Source organism: Nannospalax galili, unplaced genomic scaffold (assembly GCF_000622305.1).
Source record: "Nannospalax galili isolate Female #2095 unplaced genomic scaffold, S.galili_v1.0 scaffold185, whole genome shotgun sequence".
NCBI lineage: Eukaryota > Metazoa > Chordata > Mammalia > Rodentia > Spalacidae > Nannospalax > Nannospalax galili.
In genome coordinates, this window is record NW_008355474.1 from 2,149,924 (window position 1) to 2,173,600 (window position 23,677).

At 42.4% G+C, this 23,677-nt stretch overlaps 1 protein-coding gene across 2 annotated transcripts in view; it reads right to left on the reverse strand.

Moving 5' to 3' along the window:
- Positions 1-23,677, reverse strand: part of Abhd2 (abhydrolase domain containing 2) — a 115,320-nt gene that overhangs the window by 84,405 nt on the left and 7,238 nt on the right. The window contains exons 2-3 of one of the 2 annotated variants that reach the window (XM_008852837.3): positions 6,776-6,870; positions 3,116-3,315 (exon numbers count right to left, since the gene is read on the reverse strand). In XM_008852837.3, the coding sequence (XP_008851059.1) occupies positions 3,116-3,309 (194 nt within the window). In that variant the 5' untranslated portion in view covers positions 3,310-3,315; positions 6,776-6,870. The remainder of the gene's footprint in view (positions 1-3,115; positions 3,316-6,775; positions 6,871-23,677) is intronic. The other variant, XM_008852836.3, reaches the window with a different exon arrangement.

Consider the following 23,677-nt stretch of genomic DNA (forward strand, 5'->3'; position numbering starts at 1 on the left):
AGGGAGAGAGAGAGAGAGAATCACCCTGATCAATTAGGAGAATTATGTAGATGATGTTTTCTAATTTTTAAATAAATAGGCATTATATTTTTTATTCTGAAGAAAATGGATATTCTTATCACCATCTAGACTCTTCTCATTGTTCCTAACTGAGCTTTGCTTTACTTGTTTCACCAAAAGCAAACATAGCTTGAGGGGAAAAAAAGACTCAATAGGTAAATATTGACCTGTTGCTAAGTGAATTGGAGGCACATTAGCCATTGAAGCAAAGTCTAGACTGTACAGGATTCATTTATGATTTATCTTTGAGTCAATTATTTGAAAACAGTCTTAAAAGCTAATTTTAATGTTTAGGAGGGAAAAAATATCCTTACTCTTATAGCATGCGTTGAATGCTGATCTCAAATCAACTTGTTTCCCCTCCCAGAACAGCAAGAGGATATGTCTGGATTTGCATGAGAGTCATAACAAGCCCCTGCCTGCAGTCAGGCTACAGGGCAATGCTGATAGCTCACTGCATCAGATACCTGAAGCTTCCTGCCACCGAGACCAGTGTTTGTGGAGCCTGCAGACAGGCTTCCTCCTAGGAAAAAATTTTCAAAGTCCCAGGGAAAGGACAATTTTATCCATAACATCCACTTCCTACCCTTCGCTTCAAACACAGTAGAGGCTATTCTGGAAACATGATACACAGAAAAAACATCAGAGGGCTGTGGCTTCTACCAGTGATGGAAGTAGAAAGAGGACATGCAGTACTCAAAGGCCACCTGGCGGGGGGCAGTCCTGTCAATGACCCTCCTCTGGGCTGGCCTCTTCTTGTTCTGTGCTCTCACCTATACCCTGAGAAAACTCCTCTCCACCTCTCTCTAGGGATAAGAAGGGAGCCCACTCCAGACACATCACAGTTTGGGTCAGGTATCCTCTCTGCCATGCCCAGCTTCCCAGTCCTTAAAATTACAGGAAAAATAAATTTGACCTCCAAGTCATTAAGAAGATTTGGTGACAGAATGTCTCAGAGAGGTGCTCAACAAATATCAAAGGCAGGAATATACACAAAAGAGAGGGTGTTAAGACGGTTTGCTAACACCACATGAACACAGACCAGAATCTGAATCTGAAAGAGGTTGGATTAAAAAAGGAGGAAGAGCCGGGAGTGGTGGCACACGCCTTTAATCCCAGCACTTGGGAGGCAGAGGCAGATGGATCTCTGTGAGTTCAAGGTCAGCCTGGTCTACATGGTGAGTTCCAGGACATCTGGGGCTACAGGGAAGAATATTCAGGCTGAAATGAAGAAGGAAATGAAACACTCAGTAAGCCAGTTAGAAACAACAGGAGAAAGCCTCACCAATAGGATGAATGAAATGGAAAACAGAATATCAAGGCTGGAAGATAAAGTGGATGAATTAGAATCCCCCCCTCAAAAAAAGGAGGAAGAAAAAAATCCTTTTGTTCATAATCATTTTTCCTGTTCAAGTCAGAGAGGACTTGTGTGTTTGGAATTTAGCTGCTTAAATAATGTTCCAACATGCTCTAAGAGGGCTGGTCCTGTAATCAAAGAGAGAAGTCTTGGAAGTAAACTCTTTCTAGGGAACTTGTCTTTTCACACTCACCTTTTCAAACTATAGCTAATTCCTAAACAAATATTAGCTCTGCTTTTGACCTAGGCCTCCTACACCCTCCTAATCCAGGCCTCACCAGGAGAAAGCCTGGGGACTGGTCACTGACTGGAGGGGGTGGGAGGGAGGGGCTTTGTGCTGACGCTGGCTCAGGTTGATGCACCATAAGGATGGAACAGGGGCAGTCTACCATACCAGGAAGTGGGTGAGGGTCATCTCAGTAGAAATTACCAGATCAATACCATAGGCTCATTGGGAATATAAGCCAGGGAAGGAAGAAAGCAAAGGAAGACTATAGCATATGTCTTTGGGTTATTTTTTTTAAAGAAAAACAAGAAAAAGATGTAAACTGCCATAAGCAGCTTTTATTTGCACTTTGAATAATTAGTACAGAATCAAATCTTATGTTTTTCCAGACCTTGGGCAACAGTAGCTTTCCCATGGCTCCCTTCCTCTAATTCCTTAGGAACCAATGTTGGGCACAAATTTATACTTGTCCACATATAAACTTAAGAGGGTTTTAATAAAATTACCTTGATGTTATAATTTAAATGTGACATGTGCCCCATAGGCTCATGTGTTTGAATAGTTGGTCCCTGGGTGGTGATGCTATTCTGGGAGGTTGTGGAACCTTTTAGACAGAGTCTAATGGCAGATGTAAGACTATAGGGGTGATTTCAGCCCAGGCCCTCTGCTTCCTGATTGCAGACACCAGTCACCTCACACTGGCCAGCTTGGTTGAGTCTGGAAGGAAGGCCCCATTAATCAGAAGGTTATCAGAGGGAAATTTAACACTGCAAGGCTTGGAAACAGGTTGTGGACCCCAGAATGCAGCTATCCTTCATTTCATAGCCACAGTTTCCTCTCTCAGAAGCATGCCCACTCTCCTGCCTCCACAATGCAGATGTGGCCCACTGGAACTGGAGGTACTCCCTCCACGTTGTGTTCTCTTAGCTAATGCTCTAAACATTTTAATATCCAGGAGATGGAGAGGACTCCATGACTCAGCCTTTGTGCTTCTCTGTGACTCTGGGTAAGGATGGCTTCTCTGTCCCTGGATTGGCAAAAGGACATTTTCTAGAGTGCCAAAATATTCTCCAAGTTTTCCTAGTTACCTAAAAATGTCTGTTTTCTGCAGAGTCCTTGTCATGGATGATGAAACCATGCTGTGGAGAACAGGATGTTTCCAAGCAACAAAGATATGATTCTTTCTCCTACCCATCAGGATTTAAACACCAGATGGCTATGGAGACAGTGGTTATTTAAACACTATGAGGGAGGCCATTTTCCATCCATGCCTTATAGATACAATATGAGAGGGTTTTTTTTTTTTTTTTCCGCTTGTTTTGCAAAACAAGGCTAGAACCCAGGACCTCATGCATGCTAAGCAAGCGCTCTCCCACTGAGCAGAATCTTTAGCCTGAGAAGGTTCTTTGAAGATCACACAAAGTCAAACAGAACAGCAGGTGGGCATACAGACATTGGAGTAGTCTACTCACTCTTTGGTCAGAAGAGGACAGGACTTGAGCAGAAAGCGGGAGAGGCCGGAGTCTTGGAAGTAGAGGTCAGGCGGGGCAGTGGGGCTCTTCAGGTTCAAACAGCGGACGATCACATAGAGCACAGCAGCTACTGCGGCCAGCTTCACCCCGTCAAACACAGCTGGGAGCTCAGGGGTCTCCAGCATGGCATTCATCTTGATCTAGGGAACAGAGGCACAGGTCTGGGTTCACAAACATGACATGGAGGGGTGGAGCCCACCTCACTGTAGCAGCATGACCCACTGTAGGCATGCTCCATATATGCCCACTGGGTACTTTACACAGACTGCCACCAGATCCTGACAGCACCGATGCCCAGGCAATACTCCTCAATTACAAAAAGTTCTGAGTGCTGACTGACTAAGCAAAGCACTGTGTTCTTTAATCTCCTGAGCATTTGCAAGATGAGAAAATTGGAAAATGTACAGTAATAGTGTGCTCTTTAGAGTGGGGAAAATAAGGCCAGTTAGAAAGGGCTGGCAGTGGCACCTTGACTTCTGTTAATAGGCCACTTAAAACTCTCTGTAGACTCAATTGCACCTGGAGCCCAGGTGTGTGTTGTGTTGTTTCCAGTCTTGGACAGCAAAGTGGGATTGCAGGTGCTATCAGGTAAAGCTGTACTGCCTGCTAGCCCTACTACTCGATTTTCAGAGCAGGGTGAGATAAAGCTATGTTGGCCTAACTCAGCTCTCTGCTCTGGGAGTCTGTGGTGCTGGAGTTCCATTCAGACTTGGCCCAGATCTTGGTGGTCCTGGCTGAGGCTTTCAAGCAATGTGAATGGAACTAGTCAATTAAAAAAATGTTTTTCTTGCAGATGGTACCTGACCATAGTCATTAATTCAAAACTGGGGCATAAGGACAGACCAAATTTAACCACTAGACCAAAATTTAAAATGCAATACACAAAATATATATGCATATCTGATTTTCTCCAAACTCTCCTAATATTTCATCTTCTGTTTTTTTAGAAGGGGACTTTAAAATTTTTAAATTTTATTTTATATGTATGAGTGTTTTGCCTGCATGTATGTAAGTGCACCATGTGCATACAGTGCCTGCAGAGGCCAGAAGAGGATGTCAGATCCCCATTACGGACAGTTGTTAGTAGCCATGTGGGTGCTGGGAACTGAACCTGGGTCCTCTGTAAGCAGTCAATGCACTTAACTGCTGAAACATCTTTCTAGTCCCAATATTTCATCTTTTAAGGTAAGCTTTTCCTTATATACAACACACACACACACACACACACACACACACACACACACACAACTCTAAATACATAAAGCCAGACATCAATGGCAACAATGACAAAAATTTAGTGTTTTCCTTGCTGCTCAACAGAACAACAGAACATCAGCTGCTACCTTAAGAATTAGGGAAACCAGCCAGGCATGGTGGTGTACACCTGTAATCCCAGCACTTGAGAAGTGGAGGCAGAAAGATCAGGAGTTCAAGGCCTGAGCCACAAGACCTTGTCTCAAAAATAAATAAATAAATAAATAAATAAATAAATAAAAAAAAATAACTGTTCTGCATTAAAAAAAGTATATATACACATACATATACATATAAACATATATACACACACACATATACATACATATACATATATGAGACAGGGTCACACTATGTAGCACAGGCTGCTCTGCTCAATACATAGGGTGGTTGTGGTGAAGGGGGAACTAGAAATCTAACAAAAGGGAGAAAATGTAACTCTCATAGCCCAGGTAGCCATGGTAACTGCTTCCCCTGGAATGTTTTCAAGTAGCCTAGGCTAAAAACAGTCATCATGAGAACTATGGTAGCCAATGATGGAGATGAAATGGGAAGGGGAAAAAAAATCTCTAAAATATATTTGGAGTATAACAGACTGAAATCTAAGATTACAGCAAATCTTGAAGAGCCTCAGAGAGTCTATTCTAAAATCAAGGTGATTCCCCCAAATACAGGGCCCAAAACACTGTGGGCAATCGCTAGCAGGGGTCCTGAATTAGGTGAGAAACTAAGATCAAAGGTCTTGGTCCCTTAACTAGCCTTCTATCATCAAGAAAAGTTCTGAAAAATTTCCTGAGGGCTAGCAAGATGGCTCAGTGGATAAAGGCACTTACAGCCAAGCCTGATGACCAGTATTTGATGCCTAGAACCCACATGGTAGGAGGAGAGAGCTGAGTCACAAGCTGTCCTCTGATCGCCACACACATGCTGTGTCATGAGTGCATCCATACATAAGCACACTAAATATATTTTTTAAAAGATCAAGGTCATCCTTGGCTACATAGCCATATGCAAGATCAGCTAGGGATATTTGAGACCCTGTCTCAATAAATATACAAATGAAAACTTCCTGACACAATTTTGCACTGAAGCGAGACCTTAAAATACACTCTAGGCTGCATTATCCTTTCATTTGCCATGAGTTTACTTAAAACTTGACTTCTGGTGAAAAAGTCACTTCACTCCTGGAGTCACATTGACTGAGGGCTATGCATAAAAACCTAAAATGAGGATTTCCAACATGGGGGTCTGTGGGTCTATGGGATTCTAGAATCCAGGAACCTCCAGAAATCGTATTAAAAAGCTTATGTATATGTGTGTATAGTTTTCTGGGAAGAAGAAGGCTCGCAGTGTGTATGTGTGTGTGTGTGTGTGTGTGTGTGTGTGTGTGTGTGTGTTTTGAGATGTGGTCTCAGAAAGGCCAAGCTGAATTCAAACTCATCATGTGGCCAAGGACAACCCTGAATTCCTTGTCCTTTTACCTCATTCTCTTGACTGCTAGGATTATAGGCGTGTACAGCCACACCTGGCTTAGGTTCCCAGCTTTAACAAGATTCTAAGGAACCTGTGGCCCAAAAATGTACACAGCATGCTTAATGATTTCACTTGCAGCTCTCAATCCTCGCCTCGAGAGGTTTTACCACCTCTGCCAGCCACACCAAACACCCAAGGCAGGACAGCTTATTGGTATCAATTTAAAAAAAATATTTATTATTTTAATTTTATGTGTGTAAGTATATTGCCTGCATGTATGTGAGTGCACCTGTGAGTGCAATGCCGCAGAGGTCAGAAGAGGGTTTCGGATTCCCCTGGAACTGGAGTTAAGGACAGTTCGTAGCCACCATGTGGGTGCTGGGAATCGAACCCAGGTCCTCTGCAAGAGTAGTCAGTGTTCTTAACCGCTGAGCCATCACTCCAGCCCCTGGTATCAATTTTTAAGTCTAAAAGTGAAAGACAAAACAAAACCCATTGGGGCAGGCATGGTATTGCATGTCTGTAATCCCAGAATTCCTGCAGCTAAGGATCATGAGTTCCAGGCCAGGCTGGTCTACACAGTGAAACCCGGTCTCAAAACAAAAACAGAAACCAAAAACTAACCAGAAATTCTAAAGTTTCTCTGATTATGTCCTAGTAAAATGGAAATTAAGTTCTTCCCTGTCCTCCTTGCTGGAGAGAGAACAGAGATTTGCAAGTGCTTTACCTGTTGCCTTACTGGTTAAACCTAGTAATAACTCTGATTGAACGGAAAAATAAAGAAGTCCTTCCCTTCCCACAGCTATTCACTACTTACTAGCACATGGGTAGGTAGAGAGGAGAAGCAAAAATGAGAGTCTTAGTAATACATACCTATATCACTTATTCCTCTCACAGAGAATATGGGTTTTCCTTGAAGTACGGTTGGGCCGATAAGGTCCGATCTCTTATTCAAATTAACCTAAAAGCTGAAAAGATTGGATGGTAAGGTTTTAAAGAATGAGAAGATAACCTTTATTTTCTTTTATCTTTTTTTCTTTGGAGACAGGGTCTTGATTTGTAGCACTGACTGGCCTTAAACTTGTGATAATCCTGCTGCTTCTGCTTCTCCAAGTGTTAGGATTACAGGCATGTGCCATCATACCCTGCCAAGAAACCATTTTAATTAAAACATAAGCAGAGTCTACTTTCTCTGTATTCAAAGTCTTTCGGGTCAGTTCTTTTTTGTAATATTCTAAAAATACATTTAAAATTAAAAAGCAATTACGTGTATGCTTATGTGTGGTATGTGCACACGAGTGCAGATGCCTACAGGGATCAGAGACTTTGGATGACCTAGAGCTGGAGTTACAGGCAGCTGTGAACTGCCTGATGTGGGTCCTGGGATCTGAACTTGGGTCCTCTGGAAAAGTAGTACATGCTTTTAATGGCTGAGCTATCTCTTCAGCCCCCCAAAATAAAAGATTTTTTAGAATTGACATGTATGCCATGCTCTTGGCTGTTTCCACAAATGTGCTGAGGGAAGCTCTTGTGACCCTACCAAGACCAAAGGTTCTCACTGGCTTCCACAAAACGTTTCAACCATGTTTCTTCTGACCATGGCAAACTCGTTTTGCTTTTAACCTTTATTCCACAACATGATCTTCAGCAGTGCCTACGAGGGCAGGAATCATCTCTGTGTGGGCAATGAAACAACTGAGAAGGCTGAGAGTGAGAAAGCACAGCAGGTAACTCTTTTCTTCCAAACAGATAGCAATGCTGAGGGAAAATGGGAGCCAAGGAAAGTAAAAGGGCACAGATTGGCTAAAAAAGAATGTCTAGAAACAGAATAGAGCTGAAAACAACAGGTAGGGGCTGCTGCACCTGCTAGGACTAGGTCTAGACAAGGGTTCCAAAGGCTGACTGCTGAGCACACTAGGAATTACAAGGGATCACCATGAGATGAGGGGCCAGAGACCCCATTCCTCTGGGGGAATGAACTAAGAGATCTGTGGATTTCAAAGCAGCAGAAGAAGCCAAGATGAAAACATGGAGACAGATAGTGCTTATGTGGGAAGCTATGTTCTTCATGCTTCATGCATATGAACTCAGTTAATCCTTCCCACACCCTATGAGGTAGATACTGTTATCACCCCATTTTACAGATGAGGAAACTGAAGCCTGAGAATATTAAGTGGCTTGCCCCAAAGTTACACAGCTGATAGGCAGAAAAGTCAAGTTTCATTTCTGGTTTTGGAGGCTCTCTTCCTAACCACCATACTGTGTGACTTGAAAGCCAGAAAGGCAGAGAAAGAAGCAAGCAAGGAAATGAGGTATGGGAACACACATATACAAGACATTGGAGACTAACCCAAAGTCATAGCTACACAAGCAGAGATGGAACTCAAGCCCCATTTTTTTCTGATTCACCACACCAAAATGATTAAGAACACAATGAAACCCAGTTGAAGAAGAGACTCAATTAACTTTCAGTGATCTTGCCCCACTTCAAATTTTTATGAACTCTTCATATTCCAAGACAAATTAGCCACAGGGGCCCAGAGTGTGGTGAGGTAGGGACTATAGAACAGTGTCTCCAGCCACATCACAGGCCATCTGAGCCCTCCAGTCTCAAAGGTTCAGCTGCAGGATGAAAACAAGGCATAGACCAGACTCAAGATCTAAGCTCATGGCTAGTATATCTGCCTGGCTCTGGTTGTGATGCTGAATTTTTGTGTCAGGAGCTCACTCTACATCCTAGACTGGCCTTGAACCCTTGGCAGTTCCCCCGCCTCAGACTCTCATGTGCTAAGATTACAGACACAAACTACCATGTCTGGCTTTGCCTAATGTTTTGACAAAATTGACTTTATTAGCTGCCAAACACCAGAATGAAGGTAAAAATCTGTATTTCTGGTTTTTCTCTGAAAAAAAAAGCAACTGAAAATTTGGTCAGCTAGCATTCTCCCATGGCAACAATGAATGGGGCTGGACAGCAGCTGTCCCTTCAGATAAGACATACTACACTAGCCCATCATTTTTGGTACCTGAATGGTTCCTGTAGTTATCTTACAGAATATCTATCCCTTAGAAAAAAAAAACTATCTAAAATCTCTTCTAGCCTTGGATAAGTCTGTTTGACTGAATATTTAATAATATCAGTATATACACAAGTCATAAATTCATTAAAAAGTATGGAAAGTCCAACTGTCAAAGCATATAGAATAATATGATATAATAGTTCTCATTATTGATGAATTATTAAAGTCTATGTCTAAATCTCTGTCCATAAAATATTTGAAATGGCTTCAATATTTGGGAATGTGCATTACTGAGTAAAATGGCATATTCCCGGCTCCCTTGCAGCTAGGTGAGTCCATGTAACTAAATTCTGTCCAATTCTGAAAGCTCAGGTCTGATTTCTGGGAATGCTCCTTAAGAGGCAGGCAGTCAACCCTACTCTTTTCCCTTTCCTGCCTCCCTGGAATACAGACAATATGGCTACAACTCCAACAGGCATCTTGAGCCATGAAACAATCTTGGGGTAACTCTAGGAGGCCATTATAAAACAGCATACTAGAAAGAATTTATAGGAGCCACCATATCAGACCTAAGCTAGCTAGGATTTCTTTTATGTGAGAGAAGAGTTTATACCACTGTTATTTCTAGGAACTTTTACTCTATAATTTCTAGTGACACATAAGGAAATACTATATACCTATATCTTCATGATGCTAGAGGCATTGATTGCTAGGTGCAAGATGCTTACACTGCTAGTCATAAGAGTACTAGCATTTTTTCACTTTATTTGTTTTAAAAATTCATAATAACTTTAAATATTTTGTTATTAGAAAAAGCTTTAAGGGCTAGGAATGGAGCTCAGTGGTAGAGCATGTGTTTAGAATTCACAAAACACTGCATTCAACACTTGGCACCACAGGAAGGAAGAAAAGGAGGAAGGGAGGAATGCTGGTCAGCTGGCTTTAAGACAACAACTAACAAAAACAAGGAAAAAAACAGTACAAAGAAAATACATATATCAATATACACAACAATTATGCATGTGGTACAGCTAGACTATCTCTGAATTTTCTGTCAGAGGAGAAAGGGAAATGATCAATGATTGCCCAAACTGGAAAGAGCTAACAGTGCTCTTACTCCCAGATGCACTTGGTGGAAAACAGGCCTTTCTGGTATAGAATTCTTATAAAACTCTATAGGACTTTATATAAGGGGACTTGAGTGATGTGATAGTATCCTCCTACAACTTTTTTAAAATAGCAAATGCAGTGAAAAATTAATTTCTCAACCCTTGAAAAGTGCCAAGGTTTTAAAATTCAGTTCTGGGCAGGCAATTCCATGAATGGTTTATGACTATTATGGCCCAAATACACAGCCTTGATCCAAGACTTGATCCTGAGGTCCTGAGCAGCAGGCTAGTTCTGCTGTATGTTCCTAGGGATAGCACCCTTAAATTTCAAAAAGCTTAAGTAGCTATGTACTGTATGCCTAGCACTGTGCAGAACAATTAAGTACAGTTTACATATAACCAGGGAGAAAAGAAGTTTATGTTAAGGTTCTGTATACTTTAGAAATTTAGAGATAGGGCCACACATGGTGGTACACACCTTTAATCACAACACTCCAGAGGTAGATGGATCTCTCAAGGTTGGTCTGGACTATAGAGAAAGTACCAGCCAGCAAGGGCTACATAGTGAGACTCTGTCTCAAAAAACAAAAGATACTTGGAGATAAGAATAATTAAGCAAGGAATCGGTCTTCTACAAGAGCAGCCAGTGCTCTTACCAACTAAGCCATCTCTCCAGCCCCAAAAGAGTAGGATTTTAGGAGTGTGTATGTGTATGCGTGTATGTACAATGAATATCTACCTATGTACCTACCCACCTATCAATATATCTAGGTATTAAGCTAGGAATTAGAAGGCAATTCTAGAACAAAACTCATATTCATTTTAACTCATCTTACATTTTATTTATCATGTTCTTTTTTAGCAAGTCTGACCTGACAGTAAATATTAATGTTCTCAATTTTTTCTAGACATTCCAAACTCAGGATCCATATCCAAAGCACCCTGAACATACCTGAGCTCCTCTGATCTTGGAACGTAAGCCAGGTCAGACCTGCTTAATACTTGGATGGAAGATGTACCAAACTCAATGCCTTGAACTATTTTGAGTGCCCTTCCCCCTTTATCCGCAGATGAAATCCAATAGAAACAAGCCTCAGGCAGTCTAGATGGAAAACAAGTTACAGAAGGACTGGTGGGCTGGTGTGTGAAGAAAAGGCAACATTTCCCTATCTCACCTGTCTCCATTTCCTGTCCCAATGGGCTGTACTTCCTGTGCACCTTGTGTCGATCTTTCCACTCTAGGTTTGCCCAGTTCAAGCTACTTTAAGAGTGGGATTTAGGTGCTGTAACTGATAGTTAGTATTCCATTTGTCATCTCTGCATTACCAAAAGAATGCAGGATGCTGCCAAATGCCCCGCATCTGGTCATTAAAGGACCTATCAGCATTGCTGCTGGACTCTAAGACATGCTTGGCTGGTATTTCTACCCCTGGTGAGAAGGTCTGGGCTGTGCCTCCCACGCTTCTCCCTGCTCTCCCATGGTCAAGAGCATCATTTAAGATGGAGGCCCAGAGGCAGGAGAGGTTCTGAGACTTAGGACCTTCAGCCTGCTTTGCTTCTTCCTGCCTGGTGACCTTGAAAAAGTCACTTAGCCTTTGGGCCCTAAAGACCTCGTAGAAGTAGAAGAACCAAAGATCTCTTTCAGTTTGAAATGTCTGAGATTCTGGGGATACAATTGCAGTCCTTGGCTAAAGAGCAAAGGAAAAAAATCTCTCTGTACTTTGTAACAGAACACGGCTTCTGCTTTCCAGCCTTAGACTATATACAATAAAATTCACAGAATTAAAACCCTCAAGGCCTTTGTTCTTTCTTCAAATAAATTTTTAAAAATTTATTTTTATTTTATGTGTTTGAGTGTTATGCCTGCTTGTGTATGTAAGTGCACTGGTGTTGTGCAGTGCCGGTGGAGGACAGAAGAGAGTGTTATATCCCCTGGAACTGGAATTATGGGCTGTTGTTAGCCACCATGTGGGTGCTGGAATTCAAACCCAGGTCCTCTGCAAGAACAGCCAATGCTCTTAACCTCTGAGTCATCTCTCCAAATAAATTAAAGTTATATATTTTCTTTTTTTTTAAGTTATATATTTTCAACTGACATTTGTACCAATACTTTCATATTACTCCAGTATGTTTTCCAGAATATTAGTTATTACCACCACCAGTTCTAAATTCTCTTCCCTTTTACCTCAGTAAACTTTTTATTTTAAAAAATATTTTATTACTTTTATTTTTATGTGCATGAGTGTATTGCCTACATGTAAGTAAGTACAACAGTGTATTCAATGCCCATGGAGGTCAGAAGAGGGCATCAGATCCCCCTGGAACTGGAGTTACAGACAGATGGTTCAGCTGCCATGTGGGTGATGGAAATCAAATTTGGGTCCTCTCCAAGAGCAGCCAGTGCTCTTAACTACTGAGCCATCTCTCCAGCCTCTATTATTATTATTTTTTATTTTAAGTGTATGAGTGTTTTGCCAGCATTTAAGTATACCATATGTGTGCAGTGCCCATGGAGTCTAGAAGAGCACGTCAGATCCCCTGGAACTGGAGTTACAGACAGTTGTTAGATGGGTACTGGGAACCAAACCTGGGTCCTCTGCAAGAGCCATTTCTCCAGTCCTCAGTAAACTTCATAATCTGACAGACAGAAACCACACAAAAGACACACTTCCTTCATGAACACAAAGGCCTCATCAACAAAGAAATAGCTAGCTGATGATCTACTTGAACTTCTTCCAACAAGTTTTAAATTAATCCCAGAACATAATCTTCCTGAATCTTCTATGGTGGCACACACCCGTAATCCAGTACTCTGGAGATGGAAGCAGGACTGTAGGCTAGGTAGCAAGTTGCAGACCACCATGGTCTGGGACACACTGAGATACTCTTTCTGAAAAAAAATCCTGTCCCTATGCTAACTTCCTTCCACCACCCCCAACACCTTACCATGCCTGGTTGAAGGACTCTCTTGCTGAAGCAAAGACTGCCCCTCATGCTGACCTCCTTCTGCAGGGAAGTCCATGTCTCCTTCCACCCTGACCTAGGAGGCCTCTGGAGGCCTCTGGCGACTGAAGGTGTTAGGGGGACAGTGAAAAAACCATAACACGTGCCATAAAAATAAGGTTTATCTTTATTCCATGTTATCCTGATCTTTCAGCCTTTTTATTGGCCAAAAGGTGGTCAGCCCTAGTATAGGCACATGTGATACCTCTGAAGAGAAAGCAGGAAGAAGAGCCAGTTTCTCACTTTTGTTTGTCATTTAACAGAAGAAATCAGAGCTGTTATATGCCACAGGAAGTGAGTGATAAGCCCACAAGATGGCTAGGAGAAAGCTTCTCATTCCCTTCTGAGATGGCCATTACACCGCTGGAGCTATTCATCACCATAGAGATGCATGTCCAAGAGATTTCACAACACGGCCTCCTCTACAGAGAACCAAACAACCCCTGATAACCTGGGTTCTGTTCCCACTCCAGGGAAGTTGAACACCTCTGGGTAGCTAAGCATCTCAGTCAGAAGCTCACAGAACACCTCCACATGGCTCCAGTGTCCTCCTTCAGAGTTCTGGGGCCATAGACACATGTGATCTGGGCTCTGAAAGACCCTCTTTCTGGACCACCACTTCAATCCCCAAGTGATGAGGAAGCCACAGCAATTAGGGCCAATTCAGTCTTCAAAAGACACCAAGAGGCATTTATTTTCCAGTGTCAGCACTGGACAACTAGCTGTTCTCCTTCAATAACCGCCTCTGCTGACTCTTGGGGCCACCCAGGGAGGTTGAAGCAGGTTCTGGTGCCAGGAAGTTGCTAGGAGGTGATAAGCAACAACCAAAAAGACCCCTTACTGGCCAGTTGCAGTGGAGGCAGTAGGATCTTGAGTCAGGCCAGATTTGGCTACAGAGTGAGACTTTGTCTCAGAAACAAAAACAAACAAAAAACAAAACCCCTTACTTAGTCTAACATCTCTGATATATCAGGTCCTATACAAGGTCATACACATACAATTTGATGAAGCAGAACTGATAGATAACCAAATATATTTATGTTAATGTTGCTCTCAATTGCATCAAAATTCAGACCTTGAAATTGCCTTTTATGTGCAACTCACTCAAATGGTAACAGCCTTATTTAACTGTATTCTACAAAGTTAAGGTTACACACTCAACCACCTTAAGTTTCAAAAGATGGCCTCCAAGTTCCTAGTCAAAAGAAAATGGGAACTTCACATTAAGATGTCAGGAATGGCTACTAACCCACCAGCGTTCACAAAAGAAACTCACTAGACTAAAAATATCTGAAGACTGAGTCACCAGTTAAACATGAGCATTTAATTGGGCATTTCACATGCTCTTACTGAAATGCTGAAGACAAACAGCCTCTCTCGTTTACAAAGAACCTTGGGAAAGAATATTAACGTCCTAGAGAAGGATGGAAAAGCTCTTAGAAAAACCTCAAACAGAACAGTTCTTTGCCTTATAGAGTAACAAATTAGAAGCCAGCCATTTCTTCTATAGAATCCAGAATTTTCTTTTTCTTTTTAAATATTTATTTTAAAATTTTTTATTGAATTTTTGTGTATTTCAAACAGAAAATCATCTTTACACCCCCTTCCCCTTTGGCACCCTCCCAGAGGCCCCCCACTGGAGTTCATACATTCTTTCATTTATGTTAAGGCCTATCATGTAAAGTTAGTGTCCCCAGATGTCCCTCAGTGCAAGTTCATCCACTGGGATCTAGTCAGCCTATCTAGACTTCTTCCCTTTAAGGAGATCAGCTCTTTCTCACAGAATCTAGAATTTTCTAAGAGGATATTTCCAAGAAGCCATTTTAACAGAGAGATTCAACATATCCTAACATTGTGGGGTTTTGGTTTTTTTCTTTTTTTTTGTCTTTTTGAGACAGGGTCTCCCTGTAGCTCCAGCTGTCCTATAACTCACTATGTAGACCAGACTGGCCTTGAACTCACAGAGATCCGCCTGCCTCTTGCCTCCCGAGTGTTGGGATTAAAGGTGTGTGCCACCACTCCCGGCTCTAACATTTTAAAATCCATTACTGGGCTGGAGAGACGGTTCAGTGGCTAAGAGCGCTTGTTGCTCTTCTAGAAGACCCTAGTTCAAGTCCCAGCAACCATGTTGTGTGGGTCACCACTGCCGCTGTAAGTCTAGCTCCTGAGGGATCCAATGCCTCTTGGCCTCCATGGGTCCCTGTGTTCACATATATACATACATACATACATACATGCCTCTTGACCTCCATAAGTCCCTGTATTACATACATACATACATATACACACAAATAAAAATATTTTTAAAAGCAATACTATAATTAAATTCTGTAATATCAAAAGCAAAATCTTAATTTACCAGAACCCAGCAAACACCATTGCCTCGTTACATCAACTTTCCTCCCTTTCTTCTTTCTTCCTTCCTCTTTCCCTCCCTCTCTTCCTTCTCTCTTTTCTTTCTTGACAGGATCTCATGTAGCCCAAGCTGATCTGGAACTTACTATGTAGTCAAAGATCACCTTGAAGTCTTGATCCACCTGCTTCCATCTATCAAATGCTGGGATTATAGGTGTGTGCTCTCATGCCCAGTTTTTTTAAAAAGAAAAATACTGTATTTTGAAAAGTTCGCCAATTAAAAAAATTTTTATTGAATTTTTGTGTATTTTGTACAGAACATCTTAATCATCTTCATACCTCCTTCCCCATTGCCCCCTCACTGAAATTCATACATTTTGTCATTTGTGTTAAGGCGTTATGTCAAGTGTCCCCAGATGTCCCTTAGTACAAGTTCATCCTCTGCAGTCTAGTCAGCCTATCTATAGTCCTTCCCTTTAAGATCAGTTCTTCCTCACCCAGCAGTAATGTGCTGCCAATAATTTTTTGACTAAGATTGGGGCCTGCTGTCTGTTTCTTCAGTTCTGAGCTGGGTTTTTGCCTGCTTCAGTTTGCATGAGTCTTGTGCATGCTGACACTATTGCTGTAGGTTTATATGAGAAGAGCCCCAGGTGCCTGTAGGACTCTATTTCCATATGGTCATGCACCGCCTTCCTGTCTCTTACGATCTTTCCACCCCCAGTTCCACAACAGTCCCTGAGTCCTGAGTGGGTGGATTTTTAATATAGTAGTCCTGTCCAAGGACCCACATTCTATAGACTCTTATTCTCTTAAGTTTTGGCCACTTGTGACCTTTTGTGTTCCTGGCCTTCTGTTGCATATCATATCCAGTTTTATATAGTGCTGGAGATCAAATCTAGGTCTTCATGCTTGCTAGGCAAGCTTTCTACCAACTGAGCTATATCTCCAGACCCATTTACTAGCATTTATTGTGTTTGTGTGTGTGTGTGTGTGTGTGTGTGTGTGTGTGTGTGTGTGTGTGTTTCTGAGACAGTGTCTCCCTATAGTCCCAGCTGGTCTGGAACTTGCTATGTAGACCAGGCTGGCCTCCATCTTACAGAAATCCATCTACCTCTGCCTCCTGACTGCTGGGATTAAAGGCATGTGCCCACATGCCCGACGTCCATTTACTAGTATCTTTAAGAGAAAGGCACAAGTGAAGAGAAGAACACCTCCAGATTTATTGCATAAAAGAAACTCTGGGGGCATGTCCCAGAGTGGCACAGACCTGACACTCCTCTGTCTGTAGACAAACTTCTAGAAAGGAGGGAAGGAGGATAGAGGTGGGAATGTAGACTCAGGGCCTACCACAGCCCTGGATTACTTCCAGCTCAGCAAGGTGGGGAAGTTTCATTTAGAACTACACCAGAAAAGGATGGAGAGCTTAATGAGAAAATAATTGGGTGCTCTGGTCCTGAGCATTCTGGTCCCCCAAGCTCTCAGGGTCAGTACAGCACAGAGGCTGGCCAGTAGCAACATGAACATGTGCAGTTTTTACGAAGCTGACAAGCTTGCAGCTTACCATGATAGGCATCCAGTGTATCTGCAGGGAGAGCCGACCCACGGGCTAAGCCCTACACCTTCCCACTGGGGAAAGTGACTAAGCCCACTCTCCCAGGCCCAGCAGGGCTGAGCTTACTCGCTCTCCTGTCTCTCCTGGCTCTGTGACTCTCATGATGAATTCTACTACCAGGGTTCTACCACCAGGCCCTGCAATATAAAGCTAGACAGCAGGGCCAACTCCAGGGTCCTCATCTTTTGGATACTGGGGTAAGGCTGTGCAGGCAAGAGAACACCGTGTGTACAGTATTTCAAGTCATTCTTTACTTCTTTGAGTTGTATAAATACCTTGGAAGCTGTGAGTAGAAACAAGACCTCCTGCCAGTTTACAGCAGCAGGCTTGGAGGTCACATGTGTTCCATTATGACCAAGTCTAAGAAGACAGATGCTAGCAGCTAGCACAGATAAATATGAACCAATGATGTGCACTGAGGACCCTGGGCTAAAAATGAAGGAAAAGGGTGGTATGGTATAGACATACCCAGCCTCTGATATCAGTCCTATGGATTCTGAGAACTGAAACTTCTAGGACCCAGCCCAAGTGGAAGGACCCAGAAGTGCTGGGCTCAAGATGTCAGAGGAGAGAGAGGATATCATTTATGTTTCCAAAAGCACCTAAAGCAGTTCTCCCCAAGCATGCTGTGCTGTGCAGCTTTAGGTGGATCTCCTGCCCTCTCTGGGGATTTTAAGATTTACCCCAAGAGCCTACGTGGCATAACTGAACAACACAGGTTTTAGAATCAAGGGCCTTGGATTGGAGCCTAGGTTCTGCCAAGTAATCTTGGGTGGATCACATAAACTTTATGAGAATTTGCACTCCTTCTGAAAACGAGAGAGGGGAAGTTCCATTATAGACACCAGAGGGAAAGAAGCTGAGGAAACTATGTGGGTTAAAAAGTTTTAAAATCATAAGATAACCACAGATACACTCAAAACAAGGTTCATAAAACATTTTGAGCTCTTTAGAGGAAAGCTACCTTATTAACTACTTTAGGATTAGAAAAATGGTAGTTTGAAAGCAACCGTAAGAAAATTCTAACATACACGGCTGGCCATCAGTCTGCAGAAAGCCCTGAGCTTGGCTTTATCAGATCTTTTTTGCATTGAGGATACTGAACAATCTAGAAAATTAAAAATACAAAAGGAAGCACGCTGGATTGGTATATTTTGGGGTTTGAGCTAAACGGATTGCTTTGCCAAATAAAGAAATAGAGTAAGCTTACACCGTCAACTGTTCCCGTCTTCCCCTGCTGTTGTTCTGGGCCTTGCTCCCTCTTGCCTCCCACTCTGGAAGCAAGTTTTCTCAGCCTTTTTAAAGTCTGAGGGTGAGTCCCAACTGCCACCCTTAGCCTGCCAGTGGCCTTCCTCTTTTGGTTTTGGACCAAACTTAGTTTTCCCTATAACGGGTAGGCACCTGCCTGAGTCCATATCTGGTCTGTCTCTGTGAAAAACACTGTACCACAGAATATATGCCCACACTCTGTCTCTGGAACTCTTCCTTCATGGGGCCTTCCCAACACACATGTGCTGCCCTCTCATCAGTGGCCTGGGAGGTGAGGAAGTGGCTAGCAAAGAGGATGATTTTGTCCGAAGTAGGACAAATGTCTCACAATTGGGGAAGAAGACATTGCCATTCACTGAAAATTGATTCACCTGTGTTAAGTGGATAAGGCAATGCTTCTCAAATGAAAAGGACAGAACCTACTAGAAAAGTGCCCATACCATCTGTTAGGGAGGGAGCACTTTGCAAACTCTACTCCCTACTGCCATTCCACCCCGATCCCACTGTACCAAAGGCATCAGCTTCAGTCTAACTTCTGTGGGCACGACAACAGAAATACAGTACAGGTATCCATAAAGTAAAGGACAGTACAACCACATATGAATAAGTACTGAATCTGGAAGGACCAACACTGGAGGAAGTAAAAGAGAGGAAGGAGGGAAAAGAGGGAAGTGGCATCACAGTTCTGGAACAGTGAGGAGAGAGGGGACAGAAGACAGTGAGAAGTGGGGTGCTTACAGACATCGGGTCACAGCTGAGCCAAGGGCTGGTACGCCAAGTAGACAGGGCCAGAGGGATGGGTTTGGGCACAAGGAGTCACAGTGGAATGAAGCTTCAGTATTCTACTTACAAGGGGAATTCCAGATGTTCACCTAGATGTTGCCATACATATGCAGCCATGGGCAATGGGCCCTATATACTCTACTGTTCAAGTGAGGCTGGAGATGTGAGGAGCATTTATTTGGCTACATCAGACTCAAAGTTGTTGGACATGTACTGTCACTCACCACTGGAGCCACACTGACAATCTTCAATGGCATCTAACTCATTTTGTAGCAATCTGCTGAACTATAAAGGAATCTGTATTGGAGGCCTATCTCTGATATACCCTAAGATCACAGTGGCCTATCTTCATATTTCGTAAATGCCTTATCACAAGTAGAAAATTTGCTAGTTTTGTCTTTACATAAAAATGATGAATCGGACCTTGTAAATCCCTGCACTGGTGATTCCAGCCAGTGCCTCTCTAATTGAATCTTCCAGCTTACACTCTACACAGATGGAGAAACTTAGGGTGTTGAGTACGTAGTGGGCATCTTGTAATCAGACAGACCCTCTGGGAAAGGCTCATTAGCTTGAAGCATCATCACTGTGATCTCTTGAAGACAATTTCCTTGCTAGATTATTCTATTAGGCCGAGAGGTGGGCAGCTGCCACACCGCTCTGCAGAAAAGAGAATGCTCAATGTGACCTGGGCTGTCAGCAGCTTTTGAATATTTTAAAGAACATCTTAAAGATCTGGCAAATAACTTTTCCATCCAAAATGAAAGTTTTCCATTTTCTGTTATGTAGAGAAGCTATCGTCCAAGGCCAGACTCTTCCCTGTTTGTCTAAGGAACATCTTACTAGGCCATACAGTTATAAATCTATGTCAGAAACAGCAAGGCTCCCGAAGGGAAAGGAGATGGAAACCAACCTGTTCACTGTGACAAGCTCTAACACATACTGAAATGCCTTTAGAAGACCCTTGATTTCTGCTACTCAGTCCAAATAGCCAATATACAATATTGTGTATAGTGTTTTCTAATTGACCTGAGCTCATTGTGTCTAGAAAATATACATTTGAATAGAATTAGTCCCAGGTTAATATAGACCCAGAGGCCAGTGGGATTATAAAATAAAGTTCCTTTTTAGCACCTAAGGAAAACTGAAGTCTTTTATCAAACATCTTATGAGAACGATTGTGTGGAGAGAGGTCAGAACAATTGATGTCCTGAAGATTTCCAGTTTACTGAGAGACTTTCTCTGGTTTATAGTGCTGGCAGGGGACAGAGGCTACTCATGGGCTCTGAGGATAGACAGATTTGGCCTGAATCATAGCTATACTACAAACTACTTGTGTGACTTCTTAACCTCCTGGTACTGTCTCTTTATCCATTAAATGGGTAGTAAAAGACCTTCCTTGGAGAGTTACTGAGAGGCTTAAATGAGGAAGACAAGGTCAAGCACCCTACACTAGCAAATCCTATTATAATAAAATTTAAAATGTAAATATTATATGAATTTAGCAATGGTGCTCTCACCAAAAAAGATAAAGAAGGGGCTTGCTTCATCCACCAAGGCAGGAGGACCCCATTCCAGGACCAAATGTCCAGGTCCTCCAGCTTGGTTAATCTGGTATCTGACTTGCCTGTGAGTCATGGCCACCATTCCCAACTTAAGCAATAATGAGATCACATGTGTGTGCCTGAGCATGCACAATGCTCCCTCATTCCAGACCACTAGCTTCTCCATCATCCAGCCATAGTTTAGGGGTCACAGGCTTGTCCTGGGATCCAGTATCACTCTTTGGTTCTGACATCATTATCTTTAACTCACCCTATCTTTAAATGAAGGGACAGAACTAGATGATGATAAAAATTTCTACTTAAGCTCCACAGTTTATCAAGTGTTTGTGATTTTAATACATGACCTCATTTACTTGTCAAACAGGGCACAAAATGCATTTGTGTTGCCAGCAGAGGCTAACTTCATAATTTACTACTTACAAAGCACATGCTCAGACATTACCTCATTGGTGAATGTTATGAATATAAGCAAGGAAACTGAGGCTTGAGGACCCCTTTCTGTGCTAGCCCAGAGGAAGGCGCTAGGAATATAGAAAAGGAAGGCAGTTCCCCATATTAGAGGCTCTGTGCAGACCTGGATGGAGCCCACCACTTCAGCCCCCTTGACAGATATTCTCTAAGGCCTCTTCTCAGACACGAATACATTTGCATTCCTCCTAGGAGCTCTATGGTGACAATTTCAGTGCAACATCCATCTTCCTATGTGGGGGTCTATAAAAATACAGTGGCGGGGGGCTGGAGAGATGGCTCCGTGGTTAAGAGCACTGACTGCTCATATAGAGGACCCAGGTTCGATTCCCAGCACCTACATGGCAGCTATGAACTGTCCTTAACTCCAGTTCCAGGGGCATCTGATGCCCTCTTCTGACCTCTGTGGCATTGCACGACATGGGTGCACTCACACACATGCAGGCAATACACTCATACGCATAAAATTAAAAAATAAATAAAAATAAAAATAACACTGTGGTGGATGGTATTAACTACAAACCAAAGGAAAGGGGCTGTTTTCTAAACTGGGGAAAATATCCCTGGCTATCATCTCCTTGGCATAGTCCATCATTTCACTATTCAGAAGGATACATTTTTCAGTGGCATTGACAAGAATGAGTGAGCAATTTATTTCCATGATCAGAGTAGAAGAGGGGACTGCAGTCAGAGTCAAGCTTCTCTTGAAGCTGAGAAATTGGCGTTTACAGCACAGTACAGGCCGCCCAAGGAGTGTAAGGGGCCACGCACAGCGCATGGTCATGGAAAGCTTCCTTTGGGCCAAGCAGAAGCCAATGGAGGGGCACATGCCCAGCACCGCCCCCCAGAAAAGTGCTGAGGGGCAGAGGCCCAGTGTCATCCCCAGCAGAAAAAGGGTTCCATAAACATTTGCTGAACACATGAAAATAACAAATATTTCCCTGCTCTTAAGATTCCAGAGTAATCACAAAATCTGAGGAATCCTGTGTTAACCTCTATTTTTAGGGATAAATAATTTCATAGTTGGATATGTGAGAAAAATTAATAGGTTGCCAAACAATACATATGACAATTTGCTAAAACACATCATCTTATGTTATGTGAATATAAGCAAGGAACAGAAAAATGTGGGCAATACGCTATTAGCTCTATAAAAAAGAAAGAAAAAGGGTATTGATGTAACACACATATTTGCTGGGCTACACATACAATACATCTAAAAATATACAAGGTATTAGTAACATTTGTTACTTCTGGGGACATATCACAGTCTACTGTGATATACCTATTCAGTGTTGTACCCTGTTCAAAACTAGATAAAACTCGGGGCTGGAGAAATGGCTCAGTGGTTAAGAGCACTGGGCGTTAACTTGCAGGACCTGGATTAGATTCTCAGCACCCACATGGTGGCTAACAACCATCTGTAATGCTAGTTCCAGGGGATCTGACACTTTCTTCTGGTCTTTGAGGGCACTGCATGACACAGGTGCACTTACACACATGTAGGCAATACACTCATACACATAACGTTTAAAAAAATAAAATAAAATAAACTAGATAAAACTCTCTATAGGATAAATTACCTAGCTTCTCCAAAGAACTGCAGTGTGAGGGGGAGAAAAGAAAAGGGACCCTTAGTTTAAGAGACATGTAGCTCAGGGGTAGAGTGCTTACCTACCATGTGTGAGGTACTGCCCCAAAGAAGGTGTGTTAAAAGAGAAGAAGAGGAGAAGGAGGAGGAGGAGGAGGAGGAGGGCCAGGTATAGTGACACACACCTGTAATCCCAGAACTCAGAAAGCTGAGACAGGAGAATGGTGAGATCAAGGCTAGCCTGGCCCACACAACAAGACCCTATCCCAAAGAACAACCCCACAAAGAAACAGAGACATAAATGGTGAATCAACCAACTAGACATTGGAGTGACTGCATACTTGATATTTAAAAAGATTACTGTTAAATTTAAAAATATAATGGAGGTATAATAAGGTAGTCTATATTTTGAAGAGACATCACAAAAATATTTACAAACATATGATGTTGGGGATCTACTTGAAAATAAATGTGGATTGGGGAAAGTGGCTAGGAGACCACAGGAAACTCCAGTGGTTATGGGCTAGTGATGGAACCAGGCACCATTGAAGACTTACTATATGACTCTGTCTAGTGTGGATCTTTAAAATTCCCATAATAACAAGCTAACAAATGAATGAGTTGGTTATTTGGTAACAGGACAAACAGTTGCTTGATAACCACTAAGGTCCAAGTTCGCCTATAGCTTTGAGCTTCAGTTAAGCCACCACACCCCAAGCCAATGTGTCACCTCTGACAAAGCTTCGGCTGTCAGTTGCTGCCATTCTGACAATGTGTTTAGATTAAGCAAACGACTTACTTTTAGACAGTTATTATTTGTCATATTATTTCTTCACTTGAAAAGCCCCTGCATCTTTTCTGTGCTAAGCCTGTCTCTGTATTTTTCTCTATACTGAGGTTTACTGGCTTCAAGTCATTAGAAATTTACACATACAAATGAGGGGCATGAAGGCTGTATGTGTGGACTCAGATATAATTAGGCATCCCAACATTCCAGGAC